This window comes from Drosophila bipectinata, chromosome XR, assembly GCF_030179905.1.
Source record: "Drosophila bipectinata strain 14024-0381.07 chromosome XR, DbipHiC1v2, whole genome shotgun sequence".
NCBI classification, from domain to species: Eukaryota; Metazoa; Arthropoda; class Insecta; order Diptera; family Drosophilidae; genus Drosophila; species Drosophila bipectinata.
In genome coordinates, this window is record NC_091735.1 from 4996812 (window position 1) to 5020459 (window position 23648).

Here is a 23648-nt window from a genome sequence, read left to right on the forward strand (position 1 = left end):
TTGTTCTAAAAAGTAACACCTCTGTCCCGTACTAGAATCATTTATTTTTAATGATTAGTTTTTTATTTATCATTAATTAAAAATAAATTTTTAAAATTAAAAAAAATATTTTTTTTGTGATTTTGCCATTTTGTTGTTTGTTGATGAAAATATTTCATTATAGTACGGGACAGAGCCATAAGTTTACAAAACAATACTTTATTCTAATTTTTTGTTTCGAATGACTCTAGAAGTCGAAATCACCTGCGCCAGGCACCTACCACTTTTTTTATATGATTACTTTGGCATGCTATAAAGTGTAATAAACTACATAAGAATAAATTAAACAAAATATTTTCAAATAGTTTATGATGCCTATAAAAACATATGTGAAAATTAAAACGATCGCATTATTTTTTATTACAAAAAAAATTATTTCAAATAACCTTCAAAAAGTAGGCCGGTACATGAGACTACATCCTTAATGGCTTAACTAACATTGCATTTTTCCAACTTACCCGTATCCAGAACACTTATGACAGATCTCTGAACATTATATTCTCTTGTATGACTAAAGCACTAGTGCTCATTAGATTGCTCTTGCTGCTCATTTTTTTGTGCAAATGCTCAGGCATACGGAGTTGTGTAAGAGCAGTGAGCAGTCACGCTATAAGGTTCATTGCTCACTCCCTCTTCTCTGTCTGTTTTTTGGCACCAGCAAAAAAAATTTCACAGCATTTTGTCGTCATGGGCAATGCAAATGCAATTTGTTTTTGTTTTCAACACAAGGGGCCATTAAGTCGTGCATACAAAGACAATTCTTATGCGTGTGCAATAGAGATGGAGATATTTCCTTCTCACGAAGCAGGACTCTTGCCTACACTGACACTAGCTCGATTGCACTACTTAGCGAGCAAGCGAGGCGAGCAGTTGATGCTTATTTTTAGCGGAAAAATTACTGAATATTTTGAGACCCTTTTCTTTGCCGAAATTTTAAATGCGAATTGCAGTGCGTTATTTGAAAAAAGGTTTTGATTGGGGACAGGAAATACAATTTTGAGCGACAATTTCGGCTATGCCATAGGGCAGATGAATGGATTGATTCCAGAACACAAAGCCATTATTCAAAACTTGTACAGCGACGATGCAGAAGAAATACTTCGATATATAGAAGATGATGTTGAAGAAATATCCATGCAGCAACAAAAAAAAAAGTGATTTTAACTCAGAACCTTAATAGTAAAGCGTCAATAAAGGCAAAGGCATCGTATGTAGCCAGCTTAGCTATTTCCAAACATTGTAAGCCCTTTTGCGATGGCCCTTTTATTAAAAAGGTATGCCAAGAAATGTTAGGATGTTTTGGGGAAATTAGTGATCAGACAGCCAAAATAATTGATACCGTGTCATTGTCCAGAGCTACGGTAACACGTACAGTTGAAAATTTAAACACATATTTAAATTCTCTTTTAAGCAAAAATTTAAAGTGGTGTTCCTATTTTTCGATTGCCTTAGATGAGTCTTGCGACATCAGTCAATTAATATTAGCATCCCGAATTGTCGAAGATGGCTTCTAGAAAATACACGTACAATTGATATTTACAATGCGATTTTAGAAGTTAACGTTAGCCAAAAAAATCAAAAAATTTTCCTCCGTATGCACCTGCTATGTTGGGAAAAAAAAATGGGTTCATAGGGAAATTGATTACATCTTTCCATTGAGCCATTCATCAACACACTATCAATGTGATAGTTAAAATTATCAATAAGTTGCGTGGTGGACATAATTCATTAAACCACCGTAAACTTAAATTATTCATTGAAGAATGCGAGACCCAATATAAGGACCTGCTTTTGTTCACGGAGGTGTGGTTCGCGATTATCTCAGAATCTTGTTTTTTCGAAATTACCTTTGCGGTGGACACGATTATTAAAAAACTATTAATCCGATCAACACCAAATTTTGACCACTTATTTATTATAATACTAGCTAGTCCGTGAACGAAGGATTTTCATTTTTTTTGAAAACTCCCTTAGCATCCTTAGCATTTAGAGCATAAAAATCGAAAATCTTATACCTTGAAAACATTTTTTGTTATAACCGTCGCCATTTTTTTTTAATCAAAATTTTTAAAAATCCTTCGTTTACGGACTAGGCAATACAATATACTAACGAAATTTTTTTGAATTTTTGATTTCGGGTGAACCGTTCTCGGGATATCAGTCCACCGCAAGACACCATTGAAAAAAGACGATCTTGGAATTCGGCTATAACATTTTTATTATTTAATATTTTTTAATGAAAAAATTTAAATAAGTACCCAGAACTATGTACTAAACAACGTTGGTAAAACATTTTAGCAAATATTTTCTATGGTGTCAAAAAAAATCGATAAAATTTCATCATTTTGCGCGGTACAACTGTATATAACTAAAATACACGTACAATTGATATTTACAATGCGATTTTAGAAGTTAACGTTAGCCAAAAAAATCAAAAAATTTTCCTCCGTATGCACCTGCTATGTTGGGAAAAAAAATGGGTTCATAGGGAAATTGATTACATCTTTCCATTGAGCCATTCATCAACAAACTATCAATGTGATAGTTAAAATTATCAATAAGTTGCGTGGTGGACATAATTCATTAAACCACCGTAAACTTAAATTATTCATTGAAGAATGCGAGACCCAATATAAGGACCTGCTTTTGTTCACGGAGGTGTGGTTCGCGATTATCTCAGAATCTTGTTTTTTCGAAATTACCTTTGCGGTGGACACGATTATTAAAAAACTATTAATCCGATCAACACCAAATTTTGACCACTTATTTATTATAATACTAGCTAGTCCGTGAACGAAGGGTTTTCATTTTTTTTGAAAACTCCCTTAGCATCCTTAGCATTTAGAGCATAAAAATCGAAAATCTTATACCTTGAAAACATTTTTTGTTGTAACCGTCGCCATTTTTTTTTAATCAAAATTTTTAAAAATCCTTCGTTTACGGACTAGGCAATACAATATACTAACGAAATTTTTTTGAATTTTTGATTTCGGGTGAACCGTTCTCGGGATATCAGTCCACCGCAAGACACCATTGAAAAAAGACGATCTTGGAATTCGGCTATAACATTTTTATTATTTAATATTTTTTAATGAAAAAATTTAAATAAGTACCCAGAACTATGTACTAAACAACGTTGGTAAAACATTTTAGCATATATTTTCTATGGTGTCAAAAAAAAATCGATAAAATTTCATCATTTTGCGCGGTACAACTGTATATAACCCCTAAAGCGCTTTTTTGAGCTTAGAAAGGAGTTAGTTGAGTTCTTGAAACAAAAAATGCCAAGCTTCGAATTTTTAAGCGAAATAAAATTAAAAGACTTCAACATGAGTCTTGGAACAAAACACGCCAAGCTTCGAATTTTTAAGCGAAATAAAATAAGAAGACTTCAACATCAGTCTTGGATTTTTAACAGACTTAACTTCTCACCATAATAATTTGAACTGCAACCTACTAGGTCAAAATAGGCATATTAAAGAGTTTTTAAAAAAAATCCACGTATTTTTAATTGATTTAAAAGCCAATAAGTTAAGTAGTTTTCCTTCATTAAAATTAGTTTTTGACGAATTTCTTATTATTTCGTATGAGTTTACTGAATTTAAAAACCATATTATTTTTTAAAAAATTAATTTTGAAAAACGTTTTACTGACTTTGATTCTATTAAAAATAGTATGGATATTTTTTATAATCCCATGAATTGCAAAATACTAGACCAAAATCCTGCGTTTTTATTGGAGTTGTGTGATTTGCAATCCTATTATGAACTGGGGGCAATTTAACAGGACTTGATTTTTTGAAAGGTAAAGGTGTCAAAAATATCCGTCTCTGCGTAGTAACATATTGCGAATGTATTCTATGTTTGGGAGTACTTAAGTTTGTGAAAACGCCTTTTCGACTCTTAAGTTAATAAAAAATAGTCATAGAAACCGATTGACAAATAGTAATTTGGAGGCCCTTTTAAAATTTTCTACAACTAAAATAAATATAAATATTGATGAATATTTAAACAAGTAATTTTTTTTTTGTTTTTTTTTTTTGTTCTCAAATTTATTTTTTTCTTTCAGTGAAGCGTATGAAATAAACTTTATTTAAAACTGCCTATTATTAATATTATTATCCAAAATACAAAAAAAAAAATTACACATTTCTTTGAACTTCATATAAAACATATTTTGTATAAAACCTATTTAGTTCGTAGAGCTCCGCATCGCATAATTTCCTCTCGCATGGATTTTCATATATTAAAAAGTCAAATATAAAAATTCGTTTTCTATTGTTGTCCTCTGAAGTAAATGAGCTAGTAGATGATGACAATGTTGCAATGGGGGTGTGCATTTTGATCCAATTGTATAAATAATTGAATCCGCAGTGCTTTTTGAGAAATCTTGATTAGTGGTCAGTTTGCAAACCAGCCACAGAGCATACAAATTCCCATAGTGAAGTTGCTCCTCTTGGAACTGCACTATGGTCTTTTACAGTGGAGCCATTATAGTCACATACGACTCCATAAAGCCCCATAACATTTTATTTACTATAAAATCGTCATCTCTTGATTTATTCTCGACAGTTTTAATAAGGCTTAAAATAGTTTTCGCCTTATTGAGTTGGTCAACCATGTTGTAAATTGATCCCCATTTAGTTGGACAATCCAATTGAGGTAATTTAAAACTTTTCAGTTCAAACAAGTCACGGTAACCATTTGATTGCTTCCGAATGTATTTCGTAAGATTTCGGCACATTAACAAATATTCTCTAATATTTGCATTTTTTGTCACGTCGAGTGCACAAAGCTGTCCAGTGTGTGCTGCACAGCGACATATTTGTATATCACCTACAAGCTCAGTTTCAGTTTTTCCAAAAAGCTCGATTTGCTTAATGTACTCGACGTTCTCTTGAATACCGGCATCTTCCATGTCAATCTTCGCTCAAGTTCATTTCTGATAAAATTTTCGTCGTCTTTATCATATTTGCCCCGTTATCTGAAGTAATTGACACGATTTGGCTTAGAGATATTCCGTATTTGTCTAATACAGATAGAATCTCCTTGGCAAGATTTTTGGCTAAACTTGACCCAGCTCCTCTGAGTTCCACCATTCCGAGAACTCGCGATTTTATTTCATCTGAACTAATGAATTGAGAACTGACACCGAATATATTCCGATCAAGTCGCGTTGCACTATCAATATTTAATGATAGAATCCGATTTTTACATTCGTTATGTATTTCTTGTCGAATTTTTTCTGCTACCTGTCGAAGAACAGATTTGCACTTTGTTCCATTTAATGAAAAGTTTTTCCCACTTTTTTCTTTTAGACCTTGACATATGGGATCAATTATGTTACGCATATTGTCTGAATTTAGCACATTAAATGGGACGCTATTCTCGGTGACTAGACCAATGTAGGACCGGATTAATTGTTTTTTATTGATTTAAACTTTAATTTGCTGATGTTTAACTATTTTTTTGGGCTGCATGCCACTAGAATCATTTTCTTTTTGTTCAGGTCGAATGTCATGCAACATTAAATGTTTCTTCAAACATTCGAAAACAAGTTTAGCATTTAACGAGTCCGTTGTCACCCTCCTCAAAATATTTGAAAATATTGAACGATTTATTGGTCAGAGACATATTAGCACCTTGAATTCCAAATTACAAGTGACAAATCTGTTTTCTTCTTATCATTCTTACAATGGTAAAGAAAGTGGGTAAGGAAGAAAGGAGGTAAAGCAAGTGGTCACACAGTGACGGTGCATAAAAATCAGGGGAGAAAGAAACAAAAACAAAACTAAGCTAGAGCAGACTCTGCTCTGCTCTCGCTCTAGATTTTTGGCTACGGCTCCGGCTACGAGGAGCGCAAAATATTTTTTTCTGCTGTTGCTATAGCAATAGCTTTGAACTTTTCGTAGCTCGGAGCAGAGCAGAGCAATCAATTTTCATTTTTCTGCTACGGCTCTGCTCCCGCTCTGGAAAAAAGTGACAGCAAGCAAGAGCAGAGCAATATTTCTGTGCATCTCGCTGCTACGGAGTAGTAAATGCAAACCCTGTTTGCAATAACAAAACATTAATTGTAAATGTTGTAAAAGGGCTTATGGGGATAGTGGTCTGGGGAATGGGAAAAAAGGGGCGGGAGTTATTCATTTAGTTTTTGTTACGATTATGTGCTGTTTTGGCGGAGGAGCTCAAAATCCCCAAAATGATGGTCACGAGGTTTATGGACGGTCGGAAAAAACTTTGCAATAGACAAGCTTTATATAAAAGTTGTGATGTGTTAAAACAAAAACTAGTGCAAAGTTTATTTTAATAAATAAGAGTCAAGCAATGAGCTTATTGAGGAACGATCAAAAAAACCAGCGTAGAAGCTCAGTGAACCAAAGAAACGGCTTCTAATCTTACTTTTCAACCTGCGATACCGAAATGGAAAAATCGGCGATTAAGAGCAACTTGGCTCTACCGACCGCTGAAAGCCAGAGGGCACGGTCTTGCTGACCCGTTCTGCTCACTCCGACTCCGCGTTATAAAGTTCGCAGTGTACAATGGCGGAAACACATTTCGCAGCAACAACAAGCAGTGCTACAATTTCTGCAACCAAAGTTCAACCACTGCAATTCAAAGCACCTCGATGTCAACGACTACAGCGAGTACAAAAACAAAAACTTACGAAAATGCCAAAGCGGCCCCGGCCACACAGACTGGAATGGATCGCTAAATCCAAATTAACGCAAGCTTAGCCTGCAGAGAAATCCGGCAGGCAATAAAACAAATAACCAGAAGAGCGTCCAGAAGATCGGCGAAGAACCAGGCAGATCCAATAGTAACAGATTTGCCCTACTGGCGGAGGTTGAGGAAAACCAACCAGCGCAAGACACCGCAAGAAAACCCAAGTCCTTTCCAATCTATATCAGAAAGAAAAGCTCGAGTGCCCTGGTCAACCGAATTGCAGCGTTAATCGGGAGTTGACAACTTTCATGTTGTCCCGCTTATCAAAGGGAACATCCATGAAACAAAGGTGCAAACAAAGACTGAAGAGCACTACCAAATCTTATGCAAATATCTGGACAGTGCTCAGAAAAACTATTAAACGTACCAGCTGAAAAGCAGTATGGGCCTACATGTGGTAGTAAAGGGAATCGAACCCGATGTAAACGCCGCGAAAAGGGCTTCGCCCCCAAGAATGTGAATAAAATTCTAAGTAAAGACAAAAAACCACAACCACATTCAACCACAGAATGTGTAAATTGCGTCAAATGCTACACCAGACGTCGTCTTCGCCATAAGCTGCGAGGTTCTTAGTCGGTCCCCTAAAACACCAGCAGCGACTTCTCCTCCTAACTCCAATCAGCGTAATTCAAAAATCGATTAACAACCAAAATCCACAGAATGGGTACATTGCGTCAAAAGCTACGCCAGACGTTTTCTTCGCCAAAGCTGCGAGGTCCTCATTCGGTTCACGAATCGATCGTGCAAACTCTTTTTCAAAACCAGAACTTGGTAATACAGTTGCTCGTAGCACAAAAGCCTAAATAATCTATGCCGACTCTACGAATATCAATGTGGAACGCCAATGGTGCGTTCTTCAAATCTTAGCGCCCCAATTGAAATGATAACCCCGATAAGAAACTCTTTGGGATGCTGGGCTCGCAGCGACGTAGACAGAGCTGATACATTACGATCTGGGAGGTTTGTGGAGGACTATTGTAGGCAGGTGTGATTTCTGCCAAGCATCTGCTCCTACGGGCGGTAGGCAACGCGAAGCTGACTGCGGAGGAGTTGCAGACCATCCCCTTGGAGTCGAGGCCGAATTGATTTCACGACCCCTGGGCGCTCTTCGTCAAGACCTAAGCGACGGTGAAGTGCTTACTCCCAGGCACCTGTTGACAGGCTGGCCGCTCATCACCTCACCAGAACCGCGGACCCTGGACTAGCAGAGTCTAACGTGCTTGCGGCGATGATGGCTTGTCTCGTCAATCAAGCAAATGTTTTGGCAGCGATGGTGCCAGGAGTAAATTAATTTTTTTTTTTTATATTTTTTTTTTTTTATTTTTTTATTTTTTTTTATAAAATTTTTAGTTATCTAAATCTAGTATAAGAATGCTTAGAGTGGAGCGGGAGCTAAAGCTCATATTCGCTCTTGTGCGTATTCCCCCCGCTTTGCCGCAATAGATAAGTTAAGCATCTTTCATTTCGTTTACTTCTCGTATAATCTTAAGCAGCCACCAAATATTTTTTATTGTTTGTGAGAGATAAAGTAATCTCGACAAACAGGCTTCTTGACCAGAGGGGTATTGTTTAAATTTTACAGAGCCCCATTTTCATTCACAAGTTTACCATCAGATTCACAAGTTGACATCTGCCAACTTAAACTTTTTTCCTAATCTATAATGCTTATTTTTGTTTTTGCATTCTCTTTGGCACTACCGTTACTTACCGAGGACACCTACTTACCTAGCTCCTTCCTGATCCATGACTTTCTCCAAAATTGCTGTACTCATCAGAATGACTCCGACTAAGAATGACTAAGTTTAGACACACCATCGTATAATTTCACGATTTTGAGCACCTCCATAATTTTTTTTTATTTGAATTCGTTGACGATGTTTTTCCGGAATGGCACAGAGATAAATGGAATATACAGTCTCCTTACAAAATTTAGGGCCTCATGGAGCTTACATTTTTGTTTGCATATACCAGACTAAACTAGGTTTAGACTAAAGAGGAGCAAAACGCACACATGTTTGAAATTTGAGTGTATGCATAGCAAAAAAAATGAAAGCAGTTTTTAATTTCATATTTCGTAAATTAAAAAGTTGGAATAGGCACTAAAATCTAATTTAAAATAAAAATTTTTATGGAGAAAACTTATTCCAACCTAATTTCTGAGAACAATTTTCTCAGTGAAAACATTTTATACCCTTGCAGAGTGTATTATAATTTTGGTCAAAAGTGTGCAACGCAGTGAAGGAGACATCTCCGACCCTATAAAGTATATATATTCTTGATCAGGATCACCTCCTGAGTTGATATGAGCATGTCCGTCTGTCCGTCTGTCCGTCTGTCTGTCCGTCTGTCTGTCCGTCTGTCTGTTTCTACGCGAACTAGTCTCTCAGTTTTAAAGCTATCGTCTTGAAACTTTGCACACACCCTTCTTTCCTTTGCACGCAGTATATAAGTCGGAACGACCGGGATCGGCCGACTATATCCTATAGCTGCCATATAACTGATTGATCGGAAATGGTATAACTTTTGTGTTTTTAGAGTTAGAGAGTTCAAATTTGACATGAGAGCTATTTTTGGCAAAACATTACGTCATGCCAAATTTCATAAGGATCGGCCGACTATATCCTATAGCTGCCATATAACTGAACGATCGGAAATGACCCAACTTTCGTGTTTTTGAAGATAGAAAGCTGGAATTTAATACAGATTCTATTTTTGGTCAGTTTATCCAACCTACCAAATTTCATTAGGATCGGCCGACTATATCTCATAGCTGTCATATAACTGAACGATCGTAAATGGTATTTGGTAGAAATATCAACTTTCGTATTTTCGAAGATAGAAGTTTTTTTAGATTTTGTATTGTAATAAATTGGATTATATATTCCTATTCAGATAAGGATCGGCCAACTATATCCGATGTTTGCGATATATATCCCGTTTTAACTGCAAGGGTATATAAACTTCGGCTCCGCCCGAAGTTAGCTTTCCTTTCTTGTTGATGTTTAAGTTTGGGTTGTCAAAAGGGGCACAATGGGAGCAAATGAGTAAGCTTATAAAATAAATTTGAGAGTACTTACACTGTCAGTGTACCAGCAACGCTGCGGTAAAATTTTCCATCCTATGCATGTGTGCTATGGAAAATGAGAGTTTGCCCACCCGTGCACTAATTCGACGGGTTTTTGTAACTTTCTCCAGTGTTTATTCAGCATCACCGATTACTGGGGACGTGATTGTTTTTTTTTTCAGTGCTGCCACCGTGCCTTCGTTACATCTTTATTGTTTTAAAGAATTCTTCTTACTTTTTCATATATCAGTCCATGTCTCATTGATCTCATTAAATGTGTAATCCATCATTATTAAAAACAAGAAAGGAAAGCTAACTTCGGGCGGAGCCAAAGTTGATATACCCTTGCAGTTAAAACCGGATATATATCGCAAACATCGGATTTAGTTGGCCGATCCTTTGGTAGGTTGGATGAACTGACCAAAAATAGAATCTGTACCAAGTTCCAGCTTTCTATATTCAAAAACACAAAAGTTGGGTCATTTCCGATCGTTCAGTTATATGGCAGCTATAAGATATAGTCGGCCGATCCTTATGAAATTTGTGGGATCATGTCGTGCATGTCGTAATGGTTTGCCAAAAATAGCTCTCGTGTCAAATTAGAACTCTCTAACTCTAAAAACACCAAAGTTATACCATTTCCGATCAATCAGTTATATGGCAGCTATAGGATATAGTCGACCGATCCCGGTCGTTCCGACTTATATACTGCGTGCAAGAGAAAGAAGGGTGTGTGCAAAGTTTCAAGTCGATAGCTTTAAAACTGAGAGACTAGTTCGCGTAGAAACAGACAGACAGACAGACGGACAGACGGACATGCTCATATCAACTCAGGAGGTGATCCTGATCAAGAATATATATACTTTATAGGTTCGGAGATGTCTCCTTCACTGCGTTGCACACTTTTGGACAAAATTATAATACCCTATGCAAAGGTATAACAAGAAAGGAAAGCTAACTTCGGGCGGTGCCGAAGTTGATATACCCTTGCAGTTAAAACCGGATATAAATCGCAAAAATCGGCTATAGTTGGTCGACACTTAAAAGATCATCATAATTTAATCAATTTATTGCAATAAAAAAACTAAAAAAAAGGTCTCTAGCTTCTATCTTGAAAAATACTAAATTTGGTATTCTTACCAATTGCCATTTCCGTTCGTTCTGTTATATGACAGCTATAAGAGATAGTCGGACGATCGTTATGAAATTTGGTTGGTCGGATCAACTGACTAAAAATAGAATCTGTACGAAGCTCAAAATCTTCAAAAAAACGAAAGTTGGGTCATTTCAGATTGTTCAATTATATGGCAGCTATAAAATATAGTCGGGCGATCCTTATGAAATTTGGTATGTCGTATTATTTTGACAAAAAATTTATCCAAAATCCGAACTCTCTAACTCTGAATACTCCAAAGTAATAGCAGTTTCGATCAATATGGAAGCTATAGAATGTAGTCGTTCGATTCCGGCCGTTTCGACTTACATACTGCGTGTATATACTGCGTGCAAAGGAAAAAGACTAGTTTTCGTAGAAACAGACAGACAGAAAGATGGACGGCTATAAAAAGGCAGTGTGCACAAATAAAACACGCTCGTTCGCTTCAGAAGACGGAAAGAAGAAGAAGTATTTTTATGTTATTTTTAAATTAGTAAATGTATTTTTTTTTGTATTGAGCCGGAAGTAAAACTTTTTAACCAAAAGGCTTACAGGTTATTCCACCTAAAAGCATATTACTATTTTTCTCACGGTCAGCACCTGATACCGCTGAGATTGATTGGCTCGCGTTGGAGGAAGTTATCCTTCAAGATATGCAACCATCCCCTTAAATTTTCGGGACGTCCCGTTTTCACTTCTTCTTTTCGACTAAAAAGATAGTATTCAACCTGTTTGAGTAAGCCAATATCTGACCTGTACAAAAAAGGGGAGGAGTTTGAATCTTTTTTTTTTTATGTTTTTCTGCGAAATAGTTTTTATACCCTTGCAGAGGGTATTATAATATTGTCCAAAAGTGTGCAACGCAGTGAAGGAGACATCTCCGACCCTATAAAGTATATATATTCTTGATCAGGATCACCTCCTGAGTTGATATGAGCATGTCCGTCTGTCCGTCTGTCTGTCTGTCTGTCTGTCTGTCTGTCCGTTTCTACGCGAACTAGTCTCTCAGTTTTAAAGCTATCGACTTGAAACCTTGCACACACCCTTCTTTCCTTTGCACGCAGTATATAAGTCGGAACGGCCGGGATCGGCCGACTATATCCTATAGCTGCCATATATGTAACTGATTGATCGGAAATGGTATAACTTTGATGTTTTTAGAGTTAGGGATTGCAAATTTGACATGAGAGCTATTTTTGGCAACACATTACGACATGCCAAATTTCATAAGGATCGGCCGACTATATCTTATAGCTGCCATATAACTGAACGATCGGAAATGACCCAACTTTCGTGTTTTTGAAGATAGAAAGCTGGAATTTAATACAGATTCTATTTTTGGTCAGTTTATCCAACCTACCAAATTTCATTAGGATCGGCCGACTATATCTCATAGCTGTCATATAACTGAACGATCGTAAATGGTATTTGGTAGAAATATCAACTTTCGTATTTTCGAAGATAGAAGTTTTTTTAGATTTTGTATTGTAATAAATTGGATTATATATTCCTATTCAGATAAGGATCGGCCAACTATATCCGATGTTTGCGATATATATCCCGTTTTAACTGCAAGGGTATATAAACTTCGGCTCCGCCCGAAGTTAGCTTTCCTTTCTTGTTGATGTTTAAGTTTGGGTTGTCAAAAGGGGCACAATGGGAGCAAATGAGTAAGCTTATAAAATAAATTTGAGAGTACTTACACTGTCAGTGTACCAGCAACGCTGCGGTAAAATTTTCCATCCTATGCATGTGTGCTATGGAAAATGAGAGTTTGCCCACCCGTGCACTAATTCGACGGGTTTTTGTAACTTTCTCCAGTGTTTATTCAGCATCACCGATTACTGGGGACGTGATTGTTTTTTTTTTCAGTGCTGCCACCGTGCCTTCGTTACATCTTTATTGTTTTAAAGAATTCTTCTTACTTTTTCATATATCAGTCCATGTCTCATTGATCTCATTAAATGTGTAATCCATCATTATTAAAAACAAGAAAGGAAAGCTAACTTCGGGCGGAGCCAAAGTTGATATACCCTTGCAGTTAAAACCGGATATATATCGCAAACATCGGATTTAGTTGGCCGATCCTTTGGTAGGTTGGATGAACTGACCAAAAATAGAATCTGTACCAAGTTCCAGCTTTCTATATTCAAAAACACAAAAGTTGGGTCATTTCCGATCGTTCAGTTATATGGCAGCTATAAGATATAGTCGGCCGATCCTTATGAAATTTGTGGGATCATGTCGTGCATGTCGTAATGGTTTGCCAAAAATAGCTCTCGTGTCAAATTAGAACTCTCTAACTCTAAAAACACCAAAGTTATACCATTTCCGATCAATCAGTTATATGGCAGCTATAGGATATAGTCGACCGATCCCGGTCGTTCCGACTTATATACTGCGTGCAAGAGAAAGAAGGGTGTGTGCAAAGTTTCAAGTCGATAGCTTTAAAACTGAGAGACTAGTTCGCGTAGAAACAGACAGACAGACAGACGGACAGACGGACATGCTCATATCAACTCAGGAGGTGATCCTGATCAAGAATATATATACTTTATAGGTTCGGAGATGTCTCCTTCACTGCGTTGCACACTTTTGGACAAAATTATAATACCCTATGCAAAGGTATAACAAGAAAGGAAAGCTAACTTCGGGCGGTGCCGAAGTTGATATACCCTTGCAGTTAAAACCGGATATAAATCGCAAAAATCGGCTATAGTTGGTCGACACTTAAAAGATCATCATAATTTAATCAATTTATTGCAATAAAAAAACTAAAAAAAAGGTCTCTAGCTTCTATCTTGAAAAATACTAAATTTGGTATTCTTACCAATTGCCATTTCCGTTCGTTCTGTTATATGACAGCTATAAGAGATAGTCGGACGATCGTTATGAAATTTGGTTGGTCGGATCAACTGACTAAAAATAGAATCTGTACGAAGCTCAAAATCTTCAAAAAAACGAAAGTTGGGTCATTTCAGATTGTTCAATTATATGGCAGCTATAAAATATAGTCGGGCGATCCTTATGAAATTTGGTATGTCGTATTATTTTGACAAAAAATTTATCCAAAATCCGAACTCTCTAACTCTGAATACTCCAAAGTAATAGCAGTTTCGATCAATATGGAAGCTATAGAATGTAGTCGTTCGATTCCGGCCGTTTCGACTTACATACTGCGTGTATATACTGCGTGCAAAGGAAAAAGACTAGTTTTCGTAGAAACAGACAGACAGAAAGATGGACGGCTATAAAAAGGCAGTGTGCACAAATAAAACACGCTCGTTCGCTTCAGAAGACGGAAAGAAGAAGAAGTATTTTTATGTTATTTTTAAATTAGTAAATGTATTTTTTTTTGTATTGAGCCGGAAGTAAAACTTTTTAACCAAAAGGCTTACAGGTTATTCCACCTAAAAGCATATTACTATTTTTCTCACGGTCAGCACCTGATACCGCTGAGATTGATTGGCTCGCGTTGGAGGAAGTTATCCTTCAAGATATGCAACCATCCCCTTAAATTTTCGGGACGTCCCGTTTTCACTTCTTCTTTTCGACTAAAAAGATAGTATTCAACCTGTTTGAGTAAGCCAATATCTGACCTGTACAAAAAAGGGGAGGAGTTTGAATCTTTTTTTTTTTATGTTTTTCTGCGAAATAGTTTTTATACCCTTGCAGAGGGTATTATAATATTGTCCAAAAGTGTGCAACGCAGTGAAGGAGACATCTCCGACCCTATAAAGTATATATATTCTTGATCAGGATCACCTCCTGAGTTGATATGAGCATGTCCGTCTGTCCGTCTGTCTGTCTGTCTGTCTGTCTGTCTGTCCGTTTCTACGCGAACTAGTCTCTCAGTTTTAAAGCTATCGACTTGAAACCTTGCACACACCCTTCTTTCCTTTGCACGCAGTATATAAGTCGGAACGGCCGGGATCGGCCGACTATATCCTATAGCTGCCATATATGTAACTGATTGATCGGAAATGGTATAACTTTGATGTTTTTAGAGTTAGGGATTGCAAATTTGACATGAGAGCTATTTTTGGCAACACATTACGACATGCCAAATTTCATAAGGATCGGCCGACTATATCTTATAGCTGCCATATAACTGAACGATCGGAAATGACCCAACTTTCGTGTTTTTGAAGATAGAAAGCTGGAACTTGGTACAGATTATATTTTTGGTCAGTTAATCCGACCTACGAAATTTCATTAGGATCGGCCGACTATATCGTATAGCTGCCATGTAACTGAACGATCGGAAATGGTATTTGGTAGAAATATCAACTTTCGTATTTTTGAAGATAGAAGCTTGGAACTTTTTTTTAGATTTTTTATTGTAATTAATTGGTTTTATTATGATGTAATCATAAGGATCGGCCAACTATATTCGATGTTTGCTATATATATCCGGTTTTAACTGCAAGGGTATATAAACTTCGGCTCCGCCCGAAGTTAGCTTTTCTTTCTTGTTTTTTATAAAATCCTGTACTTTTACAAGTTTTGCAATCTATCGTCCCATAATATGCCCGAGCTAGATCAATAACATACAAAAAACCTTCCGAATTTTTTTGGGCAACATCTTTCATTATTATTACTTTAGTTTTAAAAGCTGTTAAGTGTTATTAAATCTATTTTTTCGAAAAGGAATATTTTTGCCTTAAAAATCATCCAAAACTGTGTAAGTGCAATTTGATAGAGAAGCTAAACTTATATCTTGTGCCCTCACACACTCAAGATGGAACTGAAACGTTTTTTACGTTTTAGTTCCATCTCGTTTCTCTGCTCAAGCAGAGACAAGGTTGAGTTCTGCCAATTTTTGTTTTACCCTTCAAATTATTCGTCGATTAAAAAGGTCATAAAACCGATCCCTCTGGCCCTGAGCTAGTCCAGCAACGAAAATCCGTGCTACCAATCACAACAATCAATCAATACCAATCAATCTTATTCGACAGCAAATTTAAATTTTCTGGTCACTTAGACTATATTCTACCTAAAGCGTATGCTATGCTGGGCTTTGTTAAGAGGCACGTGAACCAGTTTAAAAGTCCATACACGAGCCTCAGCGTCTATGCTGCATTCATTCGGTCGAGGCTGGAATAAGCCTCAGAATTGAGCGACTCCAGAATCCAACAGAATTGAGCGACTCCAGAAAAATTTTTTTAAATTTGCACTTCTGCTTCTAAGGTTTCTGGATCCTGTTCCTTCATACCAGGAAGCCGTTGCCTTCTTCTGAATGTTTGCACGTTGGAGGATCGGCGTAAACTGGCAGCGTTAACTTTTTTGAATAATTTAATCGTTGATAATATTGATTGTCCTTTATTATTGGGACTCGTTAATTTTAATGTTTCTCAAAGCGATCTTCGTACCTGTCGACGGTCAAAACATTGTTATCGATAGTTAAGTCAGTATTATTAGGAAATGTAGTATTTGAAGTTATCGGAATTACGGGCCTACTAATAGCGGTAGTGTGAATGCCGCCGAAAAGTGCCGCTCATTGTTTTGTTGATTGTAGGAGGGCACACTGCGGTAAGAAGAAGAATTAATATATAAATTGTAAACTAATGTATGAATTTATAGAATAAAACGTTCCGTTAGCCACAGCCAAGGCCTTTGAAGTACCCCTTTCTTCGGACCTACGCGTGTGGGGAGCCGTTTAAGGCAACTCCACATGAAACAAAACAACAGCTTTTATTCGCAGTCCTAGGGAGACTGCAAGGGCAACTTGCGCTGGAGGACGGCTCGACGACTAGCTAGAGAGTTGCCAGGAGCGTACGGAGCGCAGTTCCCGTACCAGCAGAGGAGTCGCAGCCAGCGACATAGACGGCGCAGCCAGCGTCGGTTCAGGAGACGCAGCCAGCGTCGGTTTAGGAGACGCAGCCAGCGTCGGTTCAGGAGACGCAGCCAGCGTCAGGAGGCGCAAGGAGCGCAAAGCATCAGCGGCAGCGGCCAGACGGCACAGGTCCGCCATTTTGGAGCGCGGAGCAGCGCCATATTTGGACCATATTATATTTGGATTTGGATATCTCGAGATGCAGCATTCCCCCAGGAGGAGTTCCCGGCTGAACGGAGGGGAAGCCACACCTACAACGCGAGCGGATCAGCAGCCAGTGAGTAGTGCAGCAGAAAACCGGCCGCGGGTTAACATAACCACGGCGGCGGCCATTTCTCGCCCAGCCACTACGGCGACTACAGTAGCGTCCCAACCAAGGAGTACTGCTGTCACAGCTGGTCACAGCTCAGAGCCGGAGGTGGGCCAGCCACTCACGGCGTACCTATTGGAGAGGATTACGGCGTTGGAGAACGAGCTGAAGAAGGTCAAAGCCTTGGACGCAACAAGCACCGCCAATTGCGCGCCAATCGCAGTTGGCCCAAGCGCAAATGGCGCCAACAGTGGAGCGTCGGAGCGGCCGCCATCGTGGAGCGGACCGCCATTAACCGCCACATCGAACGGTGAGGCACCAACTAACGGGGTCGGGCCGGACCCATATAGCAGTTTCGGTGCGACCAGTGGGACCTACACGCTGCCGCCATCTTGGAGTGGACCACCGTTGCTAACGACTAGCAACCCACTGTGTGCTACAAGTGCTGCGCAGACAGCGCATGGATTCGCGCTACCGGGCGGGAGCATTCACAACGTAGCAACTGCATCACCATTTGTTGGATCCTACGCCTGGATGACGCCGAATGGAACCCAAGCTAATGGACCAAGGAGGCTCCCGGACTTGCCTATATTTGGAGGGCAGCCCGAGGATTGGCCCATCTTTAATTGTGCATTTGTAGAGACGACCCAAGCGTACAACTGCACGGATCTGGAGAACAACCAGAGGCTTTTGAAGGCGCTGAAGGATGAAGCACGCGAGACAGTGAAGTCGCTTCTGATTCACCCCGCAAACGTCAGAGCCGTGATGGAGCAGCTGCGGTTTAGGTTTGGCCGACCGGAGCAGCTTATACGCAGCCAGCTGAACAGCGTGCGAGAGGTGCAGCCGATTTCGGAGCAGCAACTGGCGAGGATCGTCCCCTTCGCAACCAGAGTGAGTAACCTCACGGCCTTCTTGCAGTCGGCGAAGGCGGAGCAACATCTGGGAAACCCCACACTCATGGAGGAGCTTGTGGCAAAGCTTCCCACCAGCAAACGGGTGGATTGGGCCAGGCACGCTGCATCGATCCAGCCCTTTCCCACTGTAGCGCACTTCAGCGCGTGGCTACAGGAGTACGCAAACATCGTGTGTACGATTCTGGACATCGATGGAAAGGAGCCGAGGCGTCGAGTTCTACACGCGAGCGTCGACCAGAACGGATACGAGCAGCGGGATGACCGGCATGGAGGTTGTCCAATTTGTGGAGGTCAACATGCTACGACGAGTTGTAGCGAATTAATTGGAGCTTCGCCACCCGGCAGATGGAGCATGGTGAAGAGGCATCGGCTCTGCTTCACATGCTTACGGAGTGGGCATGCGGCCAGATCCTGCGATGTGCATGGCGAGTGCCAGATCAACGGATGCCGCAGATTGCATCACCGTCTGCTACATGAAGAGGACGAAGAGCGAAGAAGGCCGGAGCAGCGAGGTGGCTTCAGGCGCCACAACGGAGGAAACCAGACGTCAGCTGTTTCCAGACGCAGCCCGGACAGGAGGTCTTCGCCACGAGGTGGTTACAGGGACCACGAGAGGACCCAGGAGTCGGCTGTCCGCAGGAACAGCCAGGAGAGAAGGGCCCCGCAGCCAGCGGAGGCGCCCATGTAGAGGAACTTGAGTATTGACGTCGAAGGAGGCAGACTTTTGTTCCGTATACTGCCAGTAACGCCGACAGCTGAACATCCAATGGTTTGGAGGAAGAGCCAGCAGGGAGCCTACCAACGTGGTGAGCCTGGAGATCAGTGGAGCTGGGAAGCCCACTCGTCACCCGTTGAGGAACGTGTACGCCGTTTCGAGCCTGAGTCTGCCGATGCAGACGTTATGTCGACGAGATGTCCAGGGCGTTCATAAGGATTCGCGACTGCCGATGAAGCCCTACAGCCACGTGGTGCCGAAGTTGCTCATCGGACTGGACCATGGACATTTGGGATTGCCACTTAGGACGAGGCGGTTTGCCAGAGAGGGACCGTTCGCGGCCGCAACCGAGCTTGGATGGGTTGTGTTTGGGCCAGTAAGTGGACAATCGACTACGCCGTCACCGAGGTCCTGCCTTCTAGCCGTGTCAGTGGAGGACACGATGGAAAAGATGGTGGAGGACTACGTCGAGATGGAAGGCTTTGGTGTGAAGCTCGCGCAACCGGTCGCAGCCAGCGACGACGCGCGGGCCCAAAGGATCCTCGACGACACCACGGTGAAAGTGGGGCGTCGCGACCAGACGGGATTGCTCTGGAAGGATGACCACGCTGTGCTGCCACAGAGCTACGAGATGGCACACAGACGGCTGATCAACGTCGAGAAGTTGAAGCGCAACGGGCTGTTGGCGCTAGGATACGATCGGATCATCAAGGACGTGTCCAAAGGATTTGCGAGGATATTGCAGCCGGATGAGGTCGCGGTAAAGAGCGACAAGCTATGGAATTTGCCACAATTCGGTGTCGAAACCCCGAACAAGCCCGGTGAGGTCCGGCTTGTGTTTCATGCACGAAATGCCAATAAATTCTGAGGGGATTAGGCTGCCGAAGCCGAAGTTGGTTAGCTCCATTAAAAAAGAAATAAAAAATATATATGCATAGATATACATACGGGTGTGCAAATAATATAGATATAGTATATGCTTGGCGATATAATCGCTGCCAGTGCCCGGTTAATGAATTGAATTGAATTTTTTCCAAGCCAAGTGGGCCGGCGCTCTGTGCTCCGTAGGCATTGCGCTTTTTGATCTACTCTAGATTGGCACTTTTAGTAGCGCCAGAGAAATAATAATAATAAAAATTATGCACTTGCCACTGCGCAAAAAATTTGCATGGACGTACAAGTCTATTTCCGTGGCCACCGGGTGATTTATCTATTTTTTGTGTTTGGCAGTTAAATTTTGTTGGCTTGTGTTTCATGCTGCAGCCAAGGTTGGAGATCGACGTTCCCAACGATTCCTTTGGAGAGATGGTAACGACGATCGAGACCCGGATGTGTACGAGGTGGGCAAGAACTTCGTGGGAGCCGACAAGGAAGCCAGACGATTTGGAGACGCGTTCGAGATGGAGAGGATACAGAGGCGGAGTATGGGAGCAGATGGTGCATTGCGTCAAGCGAGTGCTGCGCCATACCCTGGAAGAAGTCGCGCCGAGGGACCATGTGGAGTCCCACCATGGAGTACCTGCCTACGCTTGTGCGCCGCGAGAAGTGGTGCCAGAAGTGGTGAACGGAGCCCATCCGCCAGGAAGATATGGTCTTTATCCGCGATACTGCCTTGCCCAGACGGGAGTGGCGCAAGGGCATCGTGGGAGGAGGTCTACAGCGGAGTTGATGGAGATGGATGGAGGAGGTAATGGACTATCTTGGACAATGTTGCCTCTAGAGACGGGCCTCTAAACTTGGAGTTTTGGATTTGAGTGAAGCGGGTCTTCACGGGGTCGGGGATGTCGACGGTCAAAACATTGTTATCGATAGTTAAGTCAGTATTATTAGGAAATGTAGTATTTGAAGTTATCGGAATTACGGGCCTACTAATAGCGGTTTCTGGATCCTGTTCCTTCATACCAGGAAGCCGTTGCCTTCTTCTGAATGTTTGCACGTTGGAGGATCGGCGTAAACTGGCAGCGTTAACTTTTTTGAATAATTTAATCGTTGATAATATTGATTGTCCTTTATTATTGGGACTCGTTAATTTTAATGTTTCTCAAAGCGATCTTCGTACCTGTCGACGGTCAAAACATTGTTATCGATAGTTAAGTCAGTATTATTAGGAAATGTAGTATTTGAAGTTATCGGAATTACGGGCCTACTAATAGCGGTAGTGTGAATGCCGCCGAAAAGTGCCGCTCATTGTTTTGTTGATTGTAGGAGGGCACACTGCGGTAAGAAGAAGAATTAATATTTGAATTGTAAACTAATGTATGAATTTATAGAATAAAACGTTCCGTTAGCCACAGCCAAGGCCTTTGAAGTACCCCTTTCTTCGGACCTACGCGTGTGGGGAGCCGTTTAAGGCAACTCCACGTGACACAAAACAACAGTACCTTTGCCCCCTTTCGGATCAAGTGTCATAGGGCCAATTATCTTTTAAATGAGCCGATTGAGCGGGCTCTTTCTTATTTTAATTCTTTGCCGCCTAGCATCCAAATTGAGTTGGGCTCTGATAAGGATGTGTTAAAACGCAAGTTAATCAGGCATTTATTAAGTTTTTGTTAGTATTATTTATAAGTTGTAAGTTGTTATTATGTAGCCATGTAAGGATTTGTCCGTTGGCGAAATAAATAAATAAATAAAAAAAATTGTTAAAAAGTAGCTTGACACGTTCAGGTGTCACTTTGAAGTTGCAATAGCACAGGATGAACTTAATATTACTGCAAGGATATACAATTATTTTGAATTTTCATACTTACATTTCTAAAACCTTTTTTTTTCATTTTGTAGATTCCAACGGCTTGGCGTCCTGCATTCCTTGATCCAAATACGCTTAAGTTATTTTTTGATTTATACCATATTTTACCAAATGGTTTATCTAGTTATTCCATTTCATGTTTGGTTCAAATGACTTCTGTTCGTCGGTCTCTTTTTAGCAATTCCGAAAGGACGAAATTTTTAACGAACTTGGTTGAAGGAGTGAAAAATATACTAACTAATCTACATGTAAGTATATGGTTTTTTATATAAACGTTCTGCTATAAAAACATAAATTGCATTAAAGATTATACAAACAAGAAAGGAAACCTAATCGTTCAGTTATATGGCAGCTATAGGATATAGTCGACCGATCCTTATGAAATTTGGTAGGTCGGATTAACTGACCAAAAATATAATCCGTACTAAGATCCAGGTTTCTATCTTTTGAAAACACAAAAGTTGGGTCATTTCCGATCGTTCAGTTATATGGCAGCTATAGGATAAAGTCGGCCGGTCCCGGCCGTTCTGACTTATAAGGAAAGAAGCTATCAAGTCGATAGATTTAAAACTGAAAGACTTCTTCGCGTAGAAATAGACAGACAGACGGACCGACGGACAGACTGACATGCTCATTTCAACTCAGGAGGTGATCCTGATCAAGAATATATATACTTTATAGGGTCGGAGATGTCTCCTTCACTGCGTTGCACACTTTTGACCAAAATTGTAATACCCTCTGCAAGAGTATAAAAATTGATACATCAGCGCCCAAAACGGTCAGATTTCTTCTTTGAGCTAGTTGGTGAGGTGGGGAACGCACATGCATACGATTTTATTTTTTTAACTCTCTATATGCGTGAAAAATTACCGTTGAAAATATAAAAAAGTTTTAAAAATAAATTTTTAAGCATGAGTGCATTTGCGAAATTTTCTTTTGTTTTTCATTTTTCCGTTTACTTCAAGAGCCCAGCTTAACTCCATTAAACAAAAATTTTTTTCCGGTTAGCTCCTATAAACAATTAAATTTTAAAGTAAACACAAAAAACAGATTTGGATTGCGTCCTATATGTTGCCCAGAATTTTTACGCTAAATTTAATTGAATATCCCAACAAGACTTGATAATTAAATTGTGATTTACAACCGGAGCGTTCATCTTAATCATAATTTTAAAGTCCAAAATTTCGAATGAAAAGCTTCTAGCTGAGGTACATAGAAACAGAATCAAAACGACAGGTCGGAAAAAAATATTAAGTGCTTTGTAATAGTTTTGTGGAATTAAATATATGTTTAATACCAAACAAGAAAGGAAAGCTAACTTCGGGCGGAGCCGAAGTTTATATACCCTTGCAGCTAAAACCGGATATATATCGCAAACATCGGATATAGTTGGCCGATCCTTATGAAATTTGGTAGGATGGATCAAAATATAATCTGTACCAAGTTCCAGCTTTCTATCTTCAAAAACACAAAAGTTGGGTCATTTCCGATCGTTCAGTTATATGGCAGCTATAGGATATAGTCGGCCGATCCTAATGAAATTTGGTAGGTTGGATCAACTAACCAAAAATAGAGTCTGTATTTAATTCCAGCTTTCTATCTTCAAAAACACGAAAGTTGGGTCATTTCCGATCGTTGAGTTATATGGCAGCTATAGGATATAGTCGGCCGATCCTTATGAAATTTGGCATGTCGTATTATTTTGCCCTCATGTCAAATTTGAACTCTCCAACTCTAAAAACACCAAAGTTATACCATTTCCGATCAATCAGTTATATGGCAGCTATAGGATATAGTCGGGCGATCCCGGCCGTTCCGACTTATATACTGCGTGCAAAGGAAAGAAGGGTGTGTGCAAGGTTTCAAGACGATAGCTTTAAAACTGAGAGACTAGTTTGCGTAGAAACAGACAGACGGACAGACGGACAGACGGACATGCTCATATCAACTCAGGAGGTGATCCTGATCAAGAATATATATACTTTATAGGGTCGGAGATGTCTCCTTCACTGCGTTGCACACTTTTGGACAAAATTATAATACCCTCTACAAGGGTATAAAAATACATAGTAAGAAAGAAAAGTTAACATCGGGCGGTACCGAAGTCTATATACCCTTGCAGTTAAAACCAGATATATAGTAAACA

The 23648-nt window shown here is 39.9% G+C and overlaps 2 protein-coding genes across 9 annotated transcripts in view; both read left to right on the top strand.

Annotated features, from left to right (window-relative positions):
* Positions 1-23648, top strand: part of LOC108120074 (ran-binding protein 16) — a 476341-nt gene that overhangs the window by 134739 nt on the left and 317954 nt on the right. For 7 of the 8 annotated variants that reach the window (XR_011444253.1, XM_043211189.2, XM_043211190.2 and 4 more), the window contains exon 6: positions 21535-21750. Coding sequence is in view for 7 of the 8 variants with exons in the window: in XM_043211189.2 (XP_043067124.1) it covers positions 21535-21750 (216 nt within the window). In the remaining variant the exon portion in view is untranslated. The remainder of the gene's footprint in view (positions 1-21534; positions 21751-23648) is intronic. The other variant, XM_043211191.2, reaches the window with a different exon arrangement.
* Positions 16397-19624, top strand: LOC138927773 (uncharacterized). Its single transcript, XM_070283085.1, has 3 exons — positions 16397-16513; positions 16565-18725; positions 18823-19624. Exons 2-3 carry the CDS (start codon positions 17017-17019, stop codon positions 19622-19624), a joined length of 2511 nt encoding a protein of 836 aa, XP_070139186.1. The 5' UTR covers positions 16397-16513; positions 16565-17016.